Source organism: Eriocheir sinensis, chromosome 16 (genome assembly GCF_024679095.1).
Source record: "Eriocheir sinensis breed Jianghai 21 chromosome 16, ASM2467909v1, whole genome shotgun sequence".
NCBI lineage: Eukaryota > Metazoa > Arthropoda > Malacostraca > Decapoda > Varunidae > Eriocheir > Eriocheir sinensis.
In genome coordinates this window covers 21,325,417-21,346,012 of record NC_066524.1, presented here as the reverse complement: position 1 = coordinate 21,346,012, position 20,596 = coordinate 21,325,417, and the positions used below count along the sequence as shown (strand labels likewise).

Here is a 20,596-nt window from a genome sequence, read left to right as displayed (position 1 = left end):
GAAGAGGTCAGATGGAGTTCAAATTAGAGGAAGGTCACCCAGCCATAAATTCTCCGGGGATAAGAATAAGGATAAGAAAAATTAATGAAGAGACCGTGAGGGGGCGGACAGGTTAATTAAACGTGGGACACCTGACATTTACAGACCGGACAGGTGAGAGAGAGAGTAAGTCTTAGGATGTAACACGTAGATTTTGAGTAGATGAAAAGATGAGAAGAAAAAGTCGACGAGGATAGTTTTTCTTATTTGTTTTGTATGTTGTGTTGTGTGTGTTGTGTGAGGCTTAGTATAGAGTGTTGCAAGTTCTCATAGTGTTGTTCTTTGTTTGTGTTGCAGCTCCCGAGATTATCCTGTACGAACCGATTACAACGAAGACCGATATGTGGTGAGTATATAGTGTTGCTTTAAGTTGTGTTGTGTTGCGTTATTCTCTCTCTCTCTCTCTCTCTCTCTCTCTCTCTCTCTCTCTCTCTCTCTCTCTCTCTTATCTCCTCGTTATCAGTATAAAAAAACGTTTCTTCTACGTCTTCATCTCCTCTTCCACCGCAGCGCCTCCTCCTCCTCCTCCTCCTCCTTTTCTCTTCTTTCTTTTTTCATCCTTTTCATCTTCCTTTCCCTCCTCCTTCTTTCCTTTCTTCCTCTTCCTATTCCCCCTCTTTATCTTCATTTGTCATTTTCTTCATCTTCTTCCTCTTCCCCATTCTTGTCCTTCTCCTTCTCCTCCTCTTCTTCTTCTTCTTCTTCTTCTTCTTCTTCTTCTTCTTATTATTATTATTATTATTATTATTATTATTATTATTATTATTATTATTATTATTATTATTATTGTTATCTCTTTTTTCTTTGATTTATTCCTATCCCTACCATCACTTCTCCTCCTCTTCTTCTTCCTCCTCCTCCTCCTCCACTTCATCTTGGCGTTATCACTCTCTCTCTCTCTCTCTCTGAATATTCATCGCAGGAAGCTCATTGCGGCGTAGACTAGAAAGGTTATCTGCAGGGATCACGCGCCTATCTCGACCCGTGTTGCTGACTGCACATTAATGGCTCGTGCTGCTTGAGTTCCTCCCTCTCTTTCTTTCTTTCTTTCTTTCTTTTCTTTCTTTCTTTGTTTCTCTCTTTTCTTTTTTTCTTTGTTTCTATCTTTTCTTTCTTTCTTTCTTTCTCTTTTTTTTCTTTCTTTCTTTGTGTCTTTCTTTTTCTTTTCTTTCTTTCTCTCTTTATTTTCTCCCATTCTTTTGTTTGTTTGTTTGTTTCTTTGTTTCTCTTTCTTCCATCCATCATCCATCCATCCATCCCACAACCTCAATCTCCCTCTGACACCAAGCTCGCTTCTTTCCTACGCCTTCAATCCAATCTTAAACCTCTATCCTCCTCTACACAAACCATCTATCCTTCTCCCATCCATCCCTTCCTTCCATCTCTACATAAACATCTATCTCACAACCTCTCTCCCTCTCTGACGCCAACCCCGTCACTCCTACCATCAGTCTCCACGCCCAAACCCCGCGTCTGAGGTGTGACCGGGGCGTAGCGGCGTCTGGTAATGGTCTCTGAAGCACAATTACCTGATGCTATCGTTAGGGAGGCGCCCAGATGCTGTACCGCGTGCCTGCCAATGTGGATGGGACGATATGTATGCGGGCTGGATCTGAGGTTACTGGGGGTCTCGTGGTCTGGTGGTCTTGTGGCCTGTCTGTCTGTTTCTTGGTCTTGGTGGTGGTGGTGGTGGTGGTGGTTGGGTTTTTGATTTTCTTTCTTTCTTTCTTTCTTTCTTTCTTTCTTTTGCTCTCTCGTTCTTGGTTTTCTTCTTCTTGTTCTTCTTCTTGATGGTAGTTGACTTCCTTTCTTTCTTTCTTTCTTTCTCTCCTTCCTTCCTTACTCGTTTGTCCTTTTTTCCTTCTTTCCTTCTTTACTTTCCTTCCTTCATTCCCTCCTTCCTTCCTTTCTTTCATCACTAACAAACGACTTGAGTTTACAGGAAGTTCATCCCCCTCCCTTCCCTCTCTCTCCTTCCCTCTCTCTCTCCTAATGGTGCTTTTGATGGCTAAGGGCGAGGCGTGAAGGCGATAAGGTTCTCAAATATACGAGTTTATGCTCTTTTTGGCGTTCCTGCGGGCTCGTGAATGGCCGATGGAAGGATAGACTGACGATGCCCTTAGCTCCTTAGGAAAACTCATATGCAGGGGGATTGAGAGACGAGGAAAGGCGATTGATAGACAAGATAGAGAGTCGAGTGTGACTAATCCTCCTTCTTCTCCTCCAACAAACAAACAAGCAAACAAACAGCAGGAATACGAGAGACCCCAAATCAAGCTGGGCAGTTAGACAAAGACAGATTCCGTAATGAAAAGCCTCCCTGGGAAAGACGTATGGCAGACTAAACTATTCCTTGGGCGGGGACAGAGACAAGTTACCATTTCCAAAAGCCTTTACGATGCGAATTCTGACTACCACCGCCTCCTCCTCCTCCTCCTTCTCCTTCTCTTCTCCCTTCTGCTTCTTCCTCTCCTCCAGTACAAGACTTATATAGATGACTGGACTCGACCTCTCCACAATACCCTTTCAAACAAAAACAAAAGCGCATCACCGTGTCGTGTTTTCATCCCCTCGTAGCCCCCTGTAGATCCCTTAGGTACGAACATGTAAACAATACCTTGGACGGAGGACAACGACAGGTTAGCGTTACCAAAACCTCTCGGGCGCGGACGCAAGACTAACCGCAGCGTCTCCCTATCGCAGGTCCCTGGGCGTGTTGGTCTATGTGCTCCTGACGGGGTTCCTGCCCTTCGGAGGCGACACGGACCAAGAGACCTTCCTGGAGATAACACTTGGCGAGCTGGACTTCCCCGAGGAGCTGTTTGAGGACATCTCCGCCGAGGCCATCGACTTCATCAAGAAACTCCTGATTCGCAAACCACAGTAAGTTGCAGCCTCGGTCTCGGTCTCGTATCTCTAGTAATCTTGCTTTTTCATCTTATTTCTTTTCTTTAATGCAGTTTCCCATCACGGTGCAAATGTTAACTAATATAAACATGTCTCGATCTAGTCTTTGTCTGAGCCACTTCTTGTTTTCTTGGGTCTCAGGGTCGCTGGTAATCTAATCTTTTCATCTTATTTCTTTTCTTTACTACAGTTTTCCATTACGCTGAAGAATGTAGATGATATAAACAGGTTTCGATCTTGTCTTTCCCTGCACCAATTCCTACCTTCTTCCTTTTGTTTAACGTTAGACATTAGGTTCCAATTCCTTAATATACAAAACCACTACGAACATGAACTACTGTATACAAGAGCTCTTAATTATCACGTAGCCTACATAAGTGAGATTGATGCAGACTCGATTCTCTTTCCTCCTCCACTTCGCTACCTCTACACCTCCTAATCTTCCCTCCTCATCCACCTCATCACTCATCCACCTCACTTTCCCTCCCCTCCAGGTCCCGGATGAGCGCGCGGGAGTGCCTCGAACACCCCTGGATGAAGGCAGACCTCAGCAAAGCCAAGATCCCGCCTCAGGCACTCCTCAAGCCGCCCACCTCCCTGCCCCTCACCTCCATCAACACGCCCCTGGACCCCGCCGCGCCTCCCGTCACCAGCCCCACCGCGGTCCCGGGAAGGCGAGGCTCCAGCGTGCATTCCCCGTCCCTCATGTCTGCTCTCTCTGACATGATCACGTCTTCTGGTGGCCTCGATCCGCACGCCCGCTCCTGCGCCTCCCTCAGTAACACCCCGGTGGTTCTCACGCCCACCAACACCACCCCCGCGGCCGTCACCCCCACCGGTACCACGCCCACAATTCTCACCCCTATGAGCTCCTCGCCGCGGGACATCGGGTTGCCTCCTATCCACCCGCTCTCAGGGCCGAAGACTTCCGCCGTCAACTCCGCCTACTCGTCCACGAACTCGCTCTACCGTGGAGGCTCCCGGCAGAGTCTCGACCGCGCCAGGAGCCTCTCGAAGTCCCGCGAGGTGCTCTTCGAGAGGATGCAGATGTCCAACCAGAAGAAGACGCTATCGAAGTCCCGTGAAAGGCTCCACGAAGGACGCCTGGGGCTCTCGAGGTCACGCGAAGACCTGTGGGCACTTAGGTCGTTCTCCCACTCCGAGGAGGCTTTGTCGGTGTTCAGTTGGCTTAACCAAGACGACTCGGTCTACAAGAGCTGCAACAACGTCTTCCTGCCGATGCTGCCGATGCTGGACGAGAACAGAGTCTCCGGCCGCCTCTACAAGAGTCTCGCGTCCATTGACAAGATCGACGAGGTGGGCACCGAGGCCAACGACATGAGTGAGCGGCAGAGCATCTACGACTCGAGGTTCTCCATCAACGACGAGGAGTACAACCACCTCATCACCAAGTACAACACCGCCGTCAACAGACACAGGGGCGCCGCGGAGGCTCAGGGGCGGGCAAAGAGTGACCGCACCAAGAGCCCCGTGCCGGAGAGGGGGCGGCTGCGGGAGACGGAAAGCAGGGGCGGCCGCGGCGCCTCGCCCTGCCAAAAGTCCTGCAGGTCCTGCCCGCGACACAGACCCGAGCCGCAGAAGACCCCGAAGGTGAATCGGCCGGACAGAACCAAGCGAGAGGTCCATCGAAGGCGTAAAGGCAAGAAGGAGAAGGAGAAGCAGAGGCCAGCATCCCCGGCCGTGAAGCACCCACCGAACGACCCCGAGACGCACAGACACAACGATAAGGCTAACGAGAAACAGACGACGACGACAACAACAACCAACACCCGCGCCCCGTCCCCGAACAAGCGCCGCGGGTCCGTCTCCCACATCGAGCAGAGGATTCAGGAGCGGCACGAGCGGCAGCTGGAGCGGCAGGAGAGGCTGGAGAAACAGGAGCGGCAGGAGAAGCAGGAGAGGCGAGGGTCGGGTAAGAGCGGCTCCACGACGCCCAAACGACGAGACTCAGACGACAAGAACGCCAGCCGGGAGAAGGTGAAGAACTCGAGGAACAGGAGCGCTGAAGCGACAGCCACCAAGTCCAGGAGCATCTCGCCGCCCAAGAGAACGAAGGTGACCAAAACGAAGTCCACCAGCAGCGAGGCGTCCCCGAGCTCGTCCCTGGAGAGTGTCAAGGAGAGCTCGGAGTGGAAGCGACGCACTGCCAAGCCCAGCGAGCCACAGGAGATCCCGAGGCCCAGAAAAGGTTCTTCAGGAGCCTCGAGCCTCACCGCCGACAAGGGCGAGAGGAAGCCCGACAACGACGAGGCGTACGTGTCCCTGGAGGAGCCTGTGGACGACGGCATCTTCAGCAGGAGCGAGAGCATGGACAGCTCCAACACCCTGGAGTCAGACCACACCGTCCGCGCCACGGACACCTCCTCAGACACCCTCGAGAACACATTCAGCACCTTGGGTATTCTGGAGACCCTCGAAAACGCCTCCAAGGAAGCCCTCGAGAAGCCGGTGCAGATCCAGCTGTCGGAGAAGCACGAGCTGGAGATCTCCAAGGACAAGCAGGTGGCGGCGGAGCGCGTGGTGGTGGAGGTGCGGCCCGCGGCGGAGAGCGTGGCGGAGCTGACGGCCATCGACGAGGAGGAGGACGAGAAGAGCGTGTTTGCGCGCTCCGTGTCCACCAGCAGCGACATCGGCAGCATGCTCAGCGAGAACAGCGAGGCCGACAAGGAGGACGGCGCCGCCGCCTCCAGCACGGCCACCTCCAGCACCAGCACCACGACTACTATTGCCACTACCACCACCACCACCACCGCCGCCACCACCGCCACGCCGAGGACTATGGACGCGGACCACCAGCTGGCCGCCCTCACCTGGAAGCGTCGCGGGCGGTCCATGAGCATGCAGCCCAGCCAGCCGCCGCCCTTCTCGCACCTGCACCTGTGCCGCTCAAACTCCTTCAACCTGGGCATGCCCATCGAGAACCTGGTGGCGCCCTGGGGCGACGTGTGCGCCGGCGCCATCAGCCGCGCCCTCGAGATGTTCAAGCTGGACCCCGCCGACCTGACCACGTCCGGCAGGAGCGTCCTGGAGCGGCGCACGTCCCTGCACAGTCAGTAGCGGCGCCGCGGGTGGTCGTCGCCGGTCGCTGGCTACGTACAATACGTCGTGCGACCCTAAACTCAGGCGCCGCGACGGTCTCCGAGGCCGTCGCGGAGCCGCGCTTGTGATAACTCTACTCCGTCATGACGGTCCGACCGAGGCTACGTGGAGGCTTCTGGGAGGCGCCGGGACTCGCCGCCCTGGGCTTGGCGCCCCGGGGGGCGAGGAGGGCTGGGCGGGCGAAGCGGGACGGGGGAGCCGACGGGAAGCCGAACAGTGATACACTAACCCATACTGAGGCTCTGCAATAACACTTGTGATGTACTTGTCCTCCGTGCCGCCAGCGGATATTTATATAAGTCAAGTTAAGCTTACTGTTACGGACTACATAGTGGACGTTTGATTCCTTGACCCGCACTTTCGTGAGTGCCCGGAACACATATGGTAAACAGCTTTAAGCTATGTACATACACACTCCTCGATAGTCTAAGGTCCGGGGATGGTGGCGGCTTTACTCTCGGCCGGCGGGCAAGCGCTCTCTCTCTCTCTTTCTCTCTCTCCCTTCCTGTGACACGTCCGACGCATTATAACACACCTCTACTTTGGGCTTTATATTCACCTGTTACGGAAGCTGCTTTACACGTGTAACACCACTACCCTTATGTGTAAGTCAAGTCTGTGACCAGCGAGCAGGAGGCGCCGCGGCGACGGCCAACGAGGAGGCGGTCGCGGCGCCCCACACGGAGGCTGCGGCACGACGCTAACACACGCTCGGAGGCATACTTAGGCGAACTGATGCGAGTCCTGCTAGTCAGTGTACCATTAGCTTTCATGAGGGTTAGTGACGCCGCGCCCGCGCCTCGCCTGCGACCCGCCCCGGCAAGGCTCGGCGGCGGGGGCGCGTGGATGGGTAGGTGGCGACGCCCGCGATGGGGAGGGGAGGGCGAGGGGGAGATGGGAAGGAGAAAGGGGAAAGAAAAGATGAAGGACACCGAGCTAAGAACGGGAGGAGGAAAAAGATAGAACAAGGATACCCGTAATAAAAAGAGGAAGTAGGAGAAACAAGAACGAAGGAAGGAAGGAAAAAAAAGGAGTAGGAAGGTTAGATTAAAGGAAGACTAGTGCAAAAAGAGGAAAAGAAAAAGTAAATAAAAGAGAGAATAGAGAAAGTGAGTTAGTGGAGATGAAGGGCATGATTAGAATAAGAAATGAGTGAATGAATGAATGAATATTTGTGTGTGAATGACGAATACGAGCAAGACCAAGGGGGAGTGAATGAACGTCGGGCTACAAGGAGGAAGGGAGAACGGAAGGAAGGGTTGGGTATGGATGGGAGAGGATGTGCAAGAGGAAGCGAGATGTGGGATGTGATAGGGCGGGGTATGACGGGGTGGGATGTGTGGAGGGGGTAGAGAGAGCGAGAGAGTGAGTGGGGTGTAACGGGGCACTGGGGTTTCGGGGCGAGGCTGAAGGTGTGTGTGTGACGGGGCCAGTTAGAGAGAGAGAGGAGAGGAGAGTGGGTGAGGTGTAGTCCATGTGGGGTGTGGGGTGGTACAGGGTGGGGGGTGGGGTGTTGGGGGGGGCTGTGGGGGGGGTGGGGGGGGTGTACGGGGGGGGGGGGATAGTGATGGGACCAGTTAGAGAGAGGAGAGGAGAGTGGGCGGGGTGTAGTGGATGTGGGGTGTGGGGCGGGGTGGAACTGGTACGGGTGATGGGGTGGGCTGTGGCGGGGTGAAGGGGGCTGTGGGGGCTGTAAGGGGTGGGGGGGATAGTGATGGGACCAGTTAGAGAGAGAGGAGAGGAGAGTTGGCGGGGTGTAGTGCATGTGGGGCGTGGGGAGGGGTGGAATTGGCACGGGTGACGGGGTGGGGTGCAAGTCGGGGTGTGGGGGGCTGCGGGGGGCTGTAAGGGGTGCGGGGGTCGCTACTCGGTGTCCAGGGCCAGGCAGGCGAGGCGGCGTCCCCGGCGTCACATATATTTTCAAGTCAGCCAAAACCAAAGTAGGTGTACGATACTCTTATGTTCTCGTGTATAAGGAGGAATAAAAAATAAAAAAAAAGAAGAAACATTATACGGTGCAGCCTTGACAAATTATCGTATCCAGCGCATTGCCATGTTTCGTAGTTTCTGACCGACAGCGAAAACGAACGAAAAAAAACATCAATTATTTAGGAGTTTTAACGATGACTTTAATTTTCTATCGTTGTGTGTGTAAGTATGAGAGAGTTCGAGGCTTAAAGATGCTATTGGCAGTGCTCGGAGTACGATAATTTGCCAGCGCTGATACGGTGTTCCAGGAAGCAGAAATATTGGATATAAAAATAAATATATATTGTAAGCACCACGTTCTGAGTTTTATTTCTTTCCCACGACCGAAATCCCACAGTAGCACGACCTAACACAGTTGAAGAAGCGCCTGATCCTCCTATCCTGTTCTTGAATCTACCTGTATCGGATCTAACACCTTGGCATGCGTCCGTGGAGCAGCAAAACAGGTATAAAGTGTAACACGGTGATTGAGGTCCACATTATCACCTGCATATGACAGCGACGCTTGTACCGAGCCGCCAGGTAAGGGCATATCTCGCCTTAATTACCTGTACCGGATTTAACACCTTCGCATGCGTCCGTGGAGCAGCAAGACAGGTATGAAGTGTAACACGCTGATTGAGGTCCACATTATCACCTGCATATGATAGCGACGCTTGTACCGAGGCGCCAGGTAAGGGCATATCTCGTCTTAATTAATATCTGTATCTCATCTCCCGCCCGACGCAGCCTCACTGAATAACATCCCCGCTGGTCGCCATCAGGGACCTCCATATACGGGTACAGCGTCACCTTCACAACGTATGCTCGTAAATAAAGATAAAAAAGCCTATTTGTATGCTTGACGGGTTAGGGTCGCGTCTTGCACTCGGCCGCTGCATTTCCCGTCAAAGAACAAACAAAGACTCATAACAAAACACATTAGAGGCATTAGAGAGGCCGTCAAGGTAATCTGTGCCCGTGGGTCGTCGGCGTCACCTTCAGGAGCCAGCGCCGGGCAACTCCACGGCCAGGTAAGGTTCAGCTCGACCAGACTCGTGCTCAGAGCATTACATCATCAGTTTCAGGCCAAAAAACGGTCGTATCCACACATATAATGACATCCGATTAAAGATTATATAAGATGAAACGGAAGAGACATACACCTTTAGGGATATAGATAGACTGCAAGATACATAATTAGATAGATAGATAAATATAGATAAAGAGAGATAGAGAGACAGATAGAGACAGATAGATGGAAAGACAGACATATATAGAGTCAGATAGATAGAGAGATACATCGATAGACGGATAGATTGAGAGAAAGAAAAAGGGTAACACAGGTAAGGTTTGCAAAAGGTCAGGTGATGGCATGACCTTGAAAGACCCAAAGTTAGCTGGTTGAATATATATGTAGATAGATACAGAGACAGATAGATAGATAGTGAGAGAGAGGAAGAACTATGATAACGCAGGTAAGGTTTGCAAAAGGACAGGTGATGGCGTGACCTTGAAAGACCCAAAGCCAGCGAGTTAGATAGATAGACAGATAGATAGATAGATAGATTGATAGACTGGGAGAAATAAATAACTATGATAACGCAGGTAAGGTTTGCAAAAGGACAGGTGAGGTGATGGCGTGACCTTGAAAGACCCAAAGCCAGCAAGTTAGATAGATAGACAGATAGATGGAAAGACAGATAGATCGATAGATTAATAGACTGGGAGAAATAAATAACTATGATAACGCAGGTAAGGTTTGCAAAAGGACAGGTGAGGTGATGGCGTGACCTTGAAAGACCCAAAGCCAGCGAGTTAGATAGATAGACAGATAGATGGAAAGACAGATAGATAGACAGATTGATAGACTGGGAGAAAGAAATAACTATGATAACGCAGGTAAGGTTTGCAAAAGGACAGGTGAGGTGATAGTGTGACCTTGAAAGACCCAGAGCCAGCGAGTTAGATAGATAGACAGATAGATGGAAAGACAGATAGATAGACAGATTGATAGACTGGGAGAAAGAAATAACTATGATAACGCAGGTAAGGTTTGCAAAAGGACAGGTGAGGTGATGGCGTGACCTTGAAAGCGCCGAAGCCAGCCAGCGGGTCGGCGCGGAGCAAGACGCAGTAATGGTGACTCAACGCGCCCCGCCATGCACCGCCTCCTGTAATTGGCGACTCTATATAAGTCATGCGTCCGCGATACATATTTATACATGGACGTCGAGTGCAGCGGCCGTGACAGTGCCAAATCGTTGCTCCTCCCCAACCCCCTCTCTCACTGCACTCCCCCTTTCGGATACTGTAGATGGAAGGGTTGAGAATGACTGGCTGACTGGCTGAATGGTTAAGTGGATGACTGGGTGACTGGCTGACTGGCTGAGTGGATGACTGGCTGACTGGTTGACTGGTTGACTGGCTGACTGGTGGATTGACTGACTGGCTGACTGGCTGACCTAATCTAACCTAACAAAACCCCAAACTGTCACTATAGGTCTTGACTCAGAAATTTCATATATGCTTCCTTACTAATGAAACATTCTATACAACAAAGTGAAGTCATTCTTTCTTGATTTATACCAGAAGGTGCTGGTTATCATGTGTCCGAAGATACCTTAAACTTAACTTAACCTAACCTAAGTAAACCCCAAACAGTCACTATAGGTCTTGACTCAGAAAATTCATATATGCTCCCTTGCTAATGAAATTTTCTATACAACAAAGTGAGGTCATTCTTTTCTGATTTATACCAAAAGCTCCCGCCTGTCATATGTTTTACGATACCCTAATTTATCTATCTTTATCTATCTCTGTATGCTGCCCAGGGACCTAAAATCTTGGTATCCTTCACTGCCCCGCTCTCTGAATTTCAAGGACTCTATCTATCCATCTTTATCTATCTCTGTATCCTGCCGAGGGACGTCCCATGCTGATATCCTTCCCTGAATTGCCGTCTGGACTTGGGGCAGCGCGCGGAGCCTAACACGACCACATATAGAGCGTAGGAGGTCGTTAGTGTCAAGCCAATATTAGCTCTCCCTTAGGACACACACACACACACACACACACACACTCACACACACACACACACTGCCTTTGCCTCGCCTCCGCCCGCCCTCCGTACTCAAAAAAAGGAAGGAAGGAACACAAGCGCCTTAAGAATGGAATAGATGGTTTGCTGAGGATCTAAATTTGTGATTAAGGAAGTGTAATCATGCTAACTTAGATTATAATAGAGTGGTTTGTGAAGTCTGGTATTAATAGAGGAATGGAAACGATTATAAATGGAGGAAATGGAAGTAAAGAGAATAACAGACAGAGAGATAGATAGAGAGAGAGAGAGACCTTTGAGAGAGAGAGAGAGAGAGAGAGAGAGAGAGAGAGAGAGAGAGAGAGAGAGAGAGAGAGAGAGAGAGAGAGAGAGAGAGAGAGAGAGAGAGAGAGAGAGAGAGAGAGAGAGAGAGAGAGAGAGAGAGAGAGATAAGGGAAGCATATATTAAACAAGCTCTCGAAAATAAAGAGGAAAAAAATCAAGTCACACTCACACACACACACACACACACACACACACACACACACACACACACACCGCCCTCCTCCCCCCCCCCCCCCCACACACACACACGCACGCACACACACCACCCCTTCTCTCTTTGGTAAACTCTGATGTCATATTCGCTTCGAGCCGCGAGAAGGGAATCGGAACCCATTCTCCACAGACGTGACCTTGAGGTGTCGGGTTACCTGCGCGGCCCAGGTGATCACGGGCAGGTGTGTGTGGGTGTACCTGGGTGTTGGCGCACGCACACACTTACACACTTATACCTACACATACACACACTTACACTTACAAATTCACATAGACATACAAACATACTTACACATTCACATAGACATACAAACATACTTACACATTCACATGCTTTACTTAACTTTAGGTACACACACACACACACACACACACACACACACACACACACACACACACACACACACACACACACACACACACACACACACACATATATAGATACACATAGACACACACTAACACCGACAAATACACATACACATACAAACATACATACACATTCACATGCTTTACTTAACATTACACACACACACACACACACACACACACACACACACACACACACACACACACACACACACACACACACTCACATCCTTCTCTTCCTGTAGGACTCGATGGGAGGATCCTTCAGCAGGGCCGCACAAGGCAGTGAAGGATATCAGTAACGCTTCCTTAAGACACGCCTCGGGACACTGACACTAGCCCCCCTTACCTCCTCTAGGACTCCCCCGTAGGACTCCCTGTAAGACTCCCCAGTAGGACTCCCCCTGCCTTCACCCCCCCCCCCTTCTGAAGATTAAGCTTATTTTAGTTCTTATTGCGTATTATGTTAACGTCTAATTTTCCTGCAGTTATTTTTTTATTCTGTTTTCCTTTTTTTCTTCTCTAATATATTTTCCTTTAACTTTTCTTCCCCTATATTATATTTCCTATGTTAGTTTCCTTGCTATTTTCCCTTTTCCTGTGTTTTCCTAAGATAATCTCCCCATGTCGTTTTTCCCCTCTCTTATTTTCTACCTTCTTTCCTTTCCTTTCCTTTCCTTTCCTTCCCTGATTAATTTTTCCTCTAAGTCTACGTTCGACCTTTGCATTGATCTTGAAATCCTAAAGGGGGTCACAGTTTCATCCTTGTGCCTTCAAGTTCACCTTCTATTCTAACTACTTTCTTCCTTTACTTTATCTCCTTTCCTTCCTTTTGTTATGCTTCCTTAACTCTCCTTTCGTCTACTGCAATGATCTTGAAATTCTAAAGGGGTCACAGTTTCATCCTTGTGCCTTCAAGTTCACCTTCTATTCTATTTTCTTTCTTCCTGTAATCTATCTCCTTTCCTTCCATTTGTTATGCTTCCTTAACTCTCCGTTCGTCCTCTGCACTGATCTTGAAACCCTGAAGGGGGCCACACTTTTATCCTTGTGCCTTTAGGTTCCGCAGCGCCCCGGGTCAAAGAACCTCTCCGTTAGCACGCCGCCGCCGGGTAAACACAGGGCGGGGCCGGGGCTGCTTATGCATAGGCGCGAGCAAGGGAAAATATGATCGATGTAAGGATAAATCTCCGCCAAGGACGACTAATGAAGGGGAAAGACGCCTCCTCCCTCACCTGTGTTGTTGGACAGGTGACATCGCTTCCCCTCCTCTTCCTTCCTTCCTTCCTCTTCTCTCTCGCTCTCATTCTTTCTCTATCTTTCTATCTATCAAAAGCACCTCTCTATTTCTATCAATCATCATCTATCTATCTCTCTATTTCTCTCTCAACCTAACTTCATCTCTATCTGCTGTATTTTATAATATATCTGAAAAAAACACATTTAATTCACGATCTCCCTTCTTCCCTTCTTCTCCTATTCCTTTAACTTTATATGTATACTTAAAAGGTTTTAAATCCACCACTTAAAACACGATCAAAAACCTTCAAGATACGAGATTCTAATGTAACCTTTGCCTTTAACTTTACAATACTTAAAATATAACTCTTACAAACACCACTTCGGACACAATCTATAACTTTCTTTTAAAACACAATCTATATCTTTCTATCTATCTATCTATCTATCTATATAAAACCTCCACCCCTTAACTATTGAAATCTAACCTTTAAAAGCCAACACCTAGAATACAATCGATAGTCTTCCTTTCCAACGCGCGGTATTTACGTCAGCTTCCGCCTCCCTCCCATCGTTTTCGTAGTGTAGTGGTTATCACGTGCGCCTCACACGCGCAAGGTCCCCGGTTCGATCCCGGGCGAAAACATGTGTGGTTTTGTTTTAGTTTTTTATTTAAGGTATTTGGTCTGGTGTTTGTTGTTGTTGTTGATATTATTATTATTATTACTATTATTACTTTTGCGATTATGAAACAGACAGAACTAGTAACAGCAGCGAAAGTAGTAGTTGTAGTAGTAGTAGTAGTAGAAGCAGTAGTAGTAGTAGTCGTAGTAGAAGCAGTAGTAGTAGTAGTAGTAGAAGCAGTAGTAGTAGTAGTAGTAGTAGTGGTAGTTGTTGTAATAGTAGTAGTAGTAGTAGTAGTAGTAGTAGAAGCAGTAGTAGTAGTAGTAGTAGAAGCAGTAGTAGTAGTAGTAGTAGTAGTGGTAGTTGTTGTAATAGTAGTAGTAGTAGTAGTAGTAGTAGTAGTAGCAGAAGCAGTAGCGGAAGCAGTAGCAGAAGCAGAAGCAGTAGTAGTAGTAGTAGTAGTCGCAACAGTACCACAAAACAAATACGAAATCAAGGAAAAAACACAGCCACTGCGCAATTCCATCATTCTGCAAAGGTTAATCAATACTGTCCTTACGTAAGAGACAGACAGACGGACGCACGGACGGACGGACGGACCAACATGTGACAGCTGAGTGGTTCGTTTTTTGTACATCGGAGTCGTTTCATGTCTTCATTCATCAACATTTTCCGCTTCGCATCTTAAACAGGTATTTCTCTGGTATTAAGTGACTCCCCGTAACTCTTATATAAGCGACGGCCATTCTTCACTAACGCCAAATTTAATATCCTGTTGTTGATGTTTGGGTGGCGTTTGATTCCTTATACGGACAGGGGATAAAACACAGACTCACTTCGTTTTAAAATAAGATAAACAGCAAAAAGTGGACGCCTGATGGAAAACACACACACGTACACACACACCCCTCCCTCACACCCTCACACATACACACGAACTAATCTATCCTCAGCAACACAACACAACATAAAAATTTCGACTACAAGGCTATGAACCAAAGAAGGGGAGGAGAACATAAGAGAGGGAGGAGGAAGAGGAGGAGAAGGGGAGCTTTTAAAGAAGGGGAGGAAGGAGACAAGACGTAAGGGAGTGAGTGGTGAGGAGCGGAACTCAAGAGGTGCTCAGGACGGCCCTCACCCACACCTCATTGTTCCCCCACCGCCTCTTCGACAACTAATGGCCTCATCGCCTCATAGCTCATTACCTGCCATTCAGTCTTTCTCACCTGTGCACGACTACCATAAAGACTCCCATTGTCCTACCTGAAGAGGAGGAGGAGGAGGAGGAAGAGGATGAGGAGTAAGCTTGGACATGGAAATACAGGCAACAGAAACCCTATTTGCTCTTTACGAGGTTGCCCGCTCTGGTGTTTTGATATGCTCGACAGTCACTTGGTGCCCTCAGAGTAAATTAAAGCACTTCGGTAATCAGTTTACTCCTGACGCAACGAAATGACGGGCGAATCGATTTTTGAAGGAGTTGATGGTAGTCACATTTATTACTTTTGAGGGGAGATTGTTCCAGTGGCGGATGACTCGGTTTGAAAAGAAGCTCTTGCCAATGCCTATGTTGCATCGACTCGCTTGAATGGGTAAGCCTATATTTGTTGTTCTTGAGTTGGTCTACGGCGAAAAGAGATTGGAGTGATCGACATAAAAGAAGGTCAAGGAGGAGGAAGGTTCATATATACGGTTATCAAGACATTCATATTTTTTTCTCTTTCTTGAACCTTTTCTTTTTCCTTTTCCTTTCCTTCTTCCTCTTCTTTATTCCCTCACGGTTTCATCTCGGACTATTTCTCCCACTTCTCTTCTTCTTCCTCCTCCTCCATCTTCCTCCTCTTCCTCCTCCTTCTTCTCTCCTCCCTCGCCGCCCCCCGTGTCTAAATCGTCTCCCTGATGACAGACATACAAATGGACGACAAAAATAGCGGACACCTTATACGGGCCCATTTTATGTTACTGTCCACACACACACACACACGCACGCACACACTGACACACACAACCTCTTACCCCCCCCCCCACCCTCCCCCCCCTCCTCATCCCCCTCCCCCCTCCCCCCCCTGCAGACACATGGACACCTTCACGGACTTAAACGAAGCAAATGGAGACGGATCTTGTTTGCAGGTGATCAAAGAGGAAGGTAAGACGTCATTTGTTAGACGAATTAATGGCCCCGACGACCTTATGGCGCCTCCGCTGATGCTTAGGGAGGGAGGGAGGGAAGGGATGGATGGAGAGGGAAGGAAAAGGATGGACGGTTGATGAAAGGAGGAAAAAAGGTTAACGAATATGGGCAGAGAGAGAGAGAGAGAGAGAGAGAGAGAGAGAGAGAGAGAGAGAGAGAGAGACTTAAATATACATCGAAATACATAACACAAGCAAGGTTTCCCGTTTTCTACTGACACGTAATATGACCCATAACTTCTGTAAATCGAGTTATATTGAACGTTGAAGGCGAGGGGCGGAAGACTGTCTAGAACGCTCCCTCAAAGAAATACAAGAAATACAATGGAAATGGAAATAGAATGGTTGATTTAAAACAGTTCCCTTCCTCCTATATCTCTGCCCTATTGCACTCCATTCTTTTACTTGACTTTCTCGCCTCCACACACCCTAAACAACATACCGTGGACACATACATTCACATACGCGGTGCCCCGAACACACCCTTAAAACAGTTCCCTTCCTCCTATATCTCTGCCCTATTGCTCTCCATTCTTTTACTTGACTTTCTCGCCTCCACACACCCTTAACAGCCCTTAACACTAAATATAAAACAATATACCGAGAACACATATACACTCACATACGCGGTGCCCCAAACACATCCTTACTTCTACTCAACTTTCCCGCCTCCGCGCCGCCCATACGACACTCCCAGCCCTTCCCCGCTCCCCCAAACAACGCCTCACCACAATAAAACATAAATCAAAACAACATACCGTGGACACATACACTCACATACGCGGTGCCCCAAACACATCCTTACTTCTACTCAACTTTCCCGCCTCCGCGCCGCCCATACGACCCTCCCAGCCCTTCCCCGCACCCCAATCGACGCCTCACTACAAAAAAAACATAAATCAAAACAACATACCGTGGACACATACACTCACATACGCGGTGCCCCAAACACATCCTTACTTCCAAGATCTATAGAAGGGTCTTGCTTTCTTCTACTCAACTTTCCCGCCTCCGCGCCGCCCATACGACACTCCCAGCCCTTCCCCGCGCCCCCAATCGACGCCTCACCACTCTGGCACGTTCCCCATACCACCCCACTTTCGTTTCAACAGTTTTTGGGGTTTTTAAAAATTCCACTGCCCCTGGTGAGGCTCGAACTCACAACCCCGGCATGGCTCAGCTGGACTGTCTTATAAGTACCGTGCGCTAACCGATTGCGCCACAGGGGCCCGACAGGTGCTGGGAAACATGTGTGGCTGTCTGCTCCTGTCCCGGCCTGGCGTGTTGGTCTGGGCTGTCACGTGGGGGTTGGATGAGGGTGGGTGGGGAGGATTGGGATGGATGGATGGATGTTTGGGGTTGTGGAGTGGGGGGTAGATGTGTGTGTGTGTGTGTGTGTGTGTGTGTGTGTAGATTAATAACTTTTTTTCTTCTTTCTTTCTCTCTCACTCTCTTTCTTTCTGTCTCTCTATCTCTATTTATCTATCTCTCTGTCTATCTATACTACGCGCCTTCATTACAATATATTTCTTTCTTTCCTTTCCTATCCTTTCCTTCTATCGATCTCTCTCTCACACCATCTATCTATCTATCCATCTTCTTTATTCCTATTCCTGCTCGTTCCCTCACCACCATCATCATCCACATCCCTTCCATCATCCTTTACCACGCCTCTCATCTTCATCTCCACGGGTTAGCTTCGCATCATCCGTCACCGCCCACCAGAGCCTCAATTCGGGGTGCACAGGGAACACAATGCAATGGATCATACTCTTAAACATTTCGGGGTACCTCCAAGCACACATAGTTGACGTCTTTTGTGGGAGTTTCGGGCATTTCCAGGGGTAGTTTTATGACCCTGGTGGTAGTCTGACCATGGAGGTAGAATTGGTAGTATAGAGAGACAGATAGATAGATAAATAAAGAGAGAGAAAGACAGAAAGAAAGAAAGAGTGCAAGAGAGAAAGAAAGAAAGAAAGAAAGAAAGAAAGAAAGAACAATAAGTTACTACCAATCCTACCTCCATGAGTCTGACCCTTCCTCTGTACCATGAACCTCAAAAACCACTCATGAGAACCCGATTGATCTCCTTTTTGACCTTTAAAAATAGCTGATGTGAGAGGTATAGCATCTGAGAATACCAAGTTCATATATTTGACGACCCTTTCATAGGCGTTTCGGGCATTAGCAGGGCTAGTTTTATGACCCTGGTGGTAGTCTGACCCTTCCTCTGTACCGTGAAGCTAAAAACCCACTCATGAGACCTCTATTGATCTCCTTTTTGACCTTTGGAAATGATTGATGTGAGGGTTAGAAGCATCTGAAACTACCAAGTTCATATATTCGACAACCCTTTCATAGGCGTTTTGGGAATTCGCAGGGGTAGTTTTATGACCCTGGTGGTAGTGTGACCCTCCTTCTGTACCATGAACCTCAAACACCACTCATGAGAACCCGATTGATCCCCTTTTTGCCCTTTAGAAATGATTGATGTGAGAGGTGAAAGCGTCTAAGGATAAGTCTGACCCTTCCTCTGTACCGTGAACCTAAAAAACCACTCATGAGAACCCGACTAATCTCTTTTTTGGCCTTTCTAAATGGCTGATGTAAGAGCTGGAAGCGTCTGAGAACACCAACCGTAACGTATCCTTGAAATATTTATCGAGTCACGCCAATTCAAGCATAAAACCAATGAGTTATGGACGCAGCAAGACAACGCCGCCAAAATTTCAAGGGGAAGGCCGAGCAGGGTGTTGGTAGGCTCTCGTGAAGGGCTGAAGATATAGAAACCAACCTGTTATGGAAGGTTTTGATGCTAGCGATATATCATAACTTTTTGGGAGGAGGAGGAGGAGGAGGAGGAGGAGGAGGGTAGGATAGAGAGAGAGAGAGAGAGGAAGGTTTTGATGTGTTTTTGGGGCTATAGTGTATGTCCTTAACTTTACTTTTCTGCTTTAATTTTTTTTTTTACTTTTTCCTGTTACTTCATTTATTAATCTCCTCTTCTTCCTCTTCCTCCTCCTTCTTCTTATCTAACTTTACTTAACTATCATTTTCTTCGTATTTTCAACTTCCTTCCTTCCTTTCCCTTACATACATCTCTTATCCTCCTCCTCCTCCTTCTCCTTATCCTAATACTCCATGTCTTAATCACCTTCTCCTCCTCTTCCTCCTTCTCCTTATCCTAATACTCCATGTCTTAATCACCTTATCCTCCTCCTCCTCCTTCTCCTTATCCTAATACTCCATGTCTTAATCACCTTCTCCTCCTCTTCCTCCTCCTCCTCTTCCTTCTTATCCTAATATTCCACTTCTTAGTCACCTTCTCCTCCTCCTCCTTCTCCTTATCCTAATACTCCATGTCTTAATCACCTCCTCCTCTTCCTCCTCCTCCTCTCCCACTTATAGACGGATACCAGTTTTTGTCGCCCACAAATCACATCTCTCACCTGTCGTCTGTAATCGCCAGGTGCGCCGTTTATGAGTTTCTGAGAGTTCACTTGATTCCCTTCACTAATGCAAACTCCTCAGTCGCCTCTAACTTAACCTTATCATCACATTATTATTATCGCGCGCTTTGCCTGAACTGAATAGCCAAATGCCTCATGAGCGTCGATGTATAGAGAGTCTACGCCCCTTTACCTAATGATTCTCTAGACCCGAATAGCCAAATGCCTCATGAGCGTCGATGTATTGAGAGTCTACGCCCCTTTACCTAATGATTCTCTAGACCCGAATAGCCAAATGCCTTTACCTAATGATTCTCTAGACCGAATAGCCAAATGCCTCATGAGCGTCGATGTATTGAGAGTCTACGCCCCTTTACCTAATTATTCTCGAGAACAGAATAGCCAAATGCCTCATGAGCGTCGATGTATTGAGAGTCAACGCCCCTTTACCTAATGATTCTCTAGACCCGAATAGCCAAATGCCTCATGAGCGTCGATGTACAGAGTCTACGCCCCTTTACCTAATGATTCTCTAGACCCGAATAGCCAAATGCCTCATGAGCGTCGATGTACAGAGTCAACGCCCCTTTACCTAATGATTCTCTAGACCCGAATAGCCAAATGCCTCATGAGCGTCGATGTATAGAATCAACGCCCCTTTACCTAATGATTCTCTAGACCCGAATAGCCAAATGCCTCATGAGCGTCGATGTATTGAGAATCTACGTCCCTTTACCTAATGATTCTCTAGACCCGAATAGCCAAATGCCTCATGAGCGTCGATGTATTGAGAATCTACGTCCCTTTACTTAACACTTCTCCTGACACGAATAGATAAATGCCTCTATGAGTGTCGATATATAGAGTCTACGTCCCTTTGCCTAACGCTTCTTCAGTCCGAAATAGCCAAATGCCTCAATGAACTTCGGTGTATTGAGAATCTACGTCCATTTACCTAACACTTCTCCAGACCCGAATAGACAAATGCCTCTATGAGTTCTTATTTGTCCTTCTTAATCCAGCTCCACCTCCAAGCTCTCACCTGGTTAAAATGCTTATTATCACACCTTTTACCTGTCCTGTGTACCCGTGT

General features: G+C 48.3%; 1 protein-coding gene and 2 non-coding genes across 3 annotated transcripts in view; 2 read left to right on the top strand and 1 right to left on the bottom strand.

The window, feature by feature from the left end:
* The window catches only part of LOC126999552 (striated muscle-specific serine/threonine-protein kinase-like), a 119,141-nt gene extending 111,992 nt beyond the window's left edge, over positions 1-7,149 (top strand). Inside the window, exons 5-7 of the mRNA XM_050862293.1 lie at positions 337-385; positions 2,743-2,922; positions 3,441-7,149. Of these exons, the coding sequence (XP_050718250.1) occupies positions 337-385; positions 2,743-2,922; positions 3,441-6,024 (2,813 nt within the window). The 3' untranslated portion in view covers positions 6,025-7,149. The remainder of the gene's footprint in view (positions 1-336; positions 386-2,742; positions 2,923-3,440) is intronic.
* A 6,664-nt stretch (positions 7,150-13,813) lies between these two features.
* Positions 13,814-13,886, top strand: Trnav-cac (transfer RNA valine (anticodon CAC)). Its single transcript has one exon. It is a non-coding gene; the product is annotated as a tRNA-Val (tRNA).
* Positions 13,887-17,191: 3,305 nt separating this feature from the next.
* On the bottom strand, positions 17,192-17,283 carry Trnai-uau (transfer RNA isoleucine (anticodon UAU)). Its single transcript is given in 2 exon segments — positions 17,192-17,227; positions 17,246-17,283. It is a non-coding gene; the product is annotated as a tRNA-Ile (tRNA).
* Positions 17,284-20,596: the final 3,313 nt, after the last annotated feature.